Source organism: Aureococcus anophagefferens (assembly GCF_000186865.1).
Source record: "Aureococcus anophagefferens unplaced genomic scaffold AURANscaffold_2043, whole genome shotgun sequence".
NCBI lineage: Eukaryota > Pelagophyceae > Pelagomonadales > Pelagomonadaceae > Aureococcus > Aureococcus anophagefferens.
Genome location: NW_008706641.1, coordinates 1 through 1,091, shown reverse-complemented (window position 1 = coordinate 1,091; position 1,091 = coordinate 1). Strand labels below are relative to the sequence as shown.

General features: G+C 71.5%; 1 protein-coding gene across 1 annotated transcript; it reads left to right on the top strand.

Moving 5' to 3' along the window:
• Window positions 1-1,077, top strand: AURANDRAFT_69507 (hypothetical protein; the record flags this gene model as incomplete). Its single annotated transcript, XM_009045277.1, has 2 exons — window positions 1-594; window positions 853-1,077. Coding segments are annotated over 2 exons (819 nt in total), but the record flags the coding sequence as incomplete, so codon positions are not given.
• Between the last annotated feature and the right edge of the window lie 14 nt (window positions 1,078-1,091).

The window sequence follows — 1,091 nt, the reverse complement described above, 5'->3', positions numbered from 1 at the left end:
TGCTGGCTCGTGGCCGCGCGCGAGGCCAACGGCGCCAAGCCCGCGAGCTCCTTCGCCGTGACGCCCGGCGCGACGGGCGCGCGCACCGACGACGTCGCGAAGCCCGCGGCGGCCGTGGCCCTCGACCCGAAGACGGGCCTCCCGGCGCCGCTCGCGAAGAAGCGCGCCGCGAAGCCCGCGGCCGCGGCGCCGGCGCGGCCCGCGCCGCCGCCCTTCCCCGCCGCGGCCTGCCGCGACGTCCTCGAGCAGCTGCTGGCCGCGCGCGCCGCGGAGATGGACCGCCGCGCGGCGCCCGCGGGCCGCAGCGTCGCCGTCGTCCCGGGCACCGCGGGCGCGGTGCGCTGGGCGAACGCGAACGACAAGGTCCACGTCTCCGCGCAGCTCGCCGAGGGCACGAAGCGGGGCCACGTCCGCGTCGACATCTCGGCGACCCGCCTGGCCGTGAAGGTCGGCGCGCTCGTCGGCGGCGACTTCAAGCTCGCGACGCTCCTCGACGGGGCCCTGTTCCAGGACGTCGACCCGGCGGCGTCGTCCTGGACGCTCGTCGACACGGACCTCGGGTCCGCGGAGCTCCAGGTCACCCTCGCCAAGAAGGTACCCATGCGATGGCTCATGCTGGTCCGCGCGTGAGGGTGGTAACTTGAACTACAACTTGAACGCTCTCGATGGCTCATGCGGTCCGCGCGTGAGGGTGGTAACTTGAACGACAACTTCAAGTTCAAGTTGAATGCTCTCACCACGAAAGCAATCGGTCGTGCTCTCCGGCCCAGAGCTTGTCTCTGGCTCCATTATGGCGTCGTTCGAGCAGCCGTAGCAGCTTGTAGCAGCCGAAATATGGCGTCGTTCGAGCAGCCGTACAGCCGCACAGCGGCCGCGCTGGACGCGCTGTCCATCAAGGAAGACCCGGGCAGCACGCGCGCCGACCCGTCGATCGAGGCGTGCAAGGTGCGCAGCCACATGTCCACGGGCGACCCCTACGTCGCCGACGACGTCGCCGGCAGCTACCTGCAGATGACCTGCGCGCGTAGCAACTTCCGCGCCGTCGGCTGGCGCGCGCACGACTTCCGGAAGCCCATCGTCACCATCGGCGT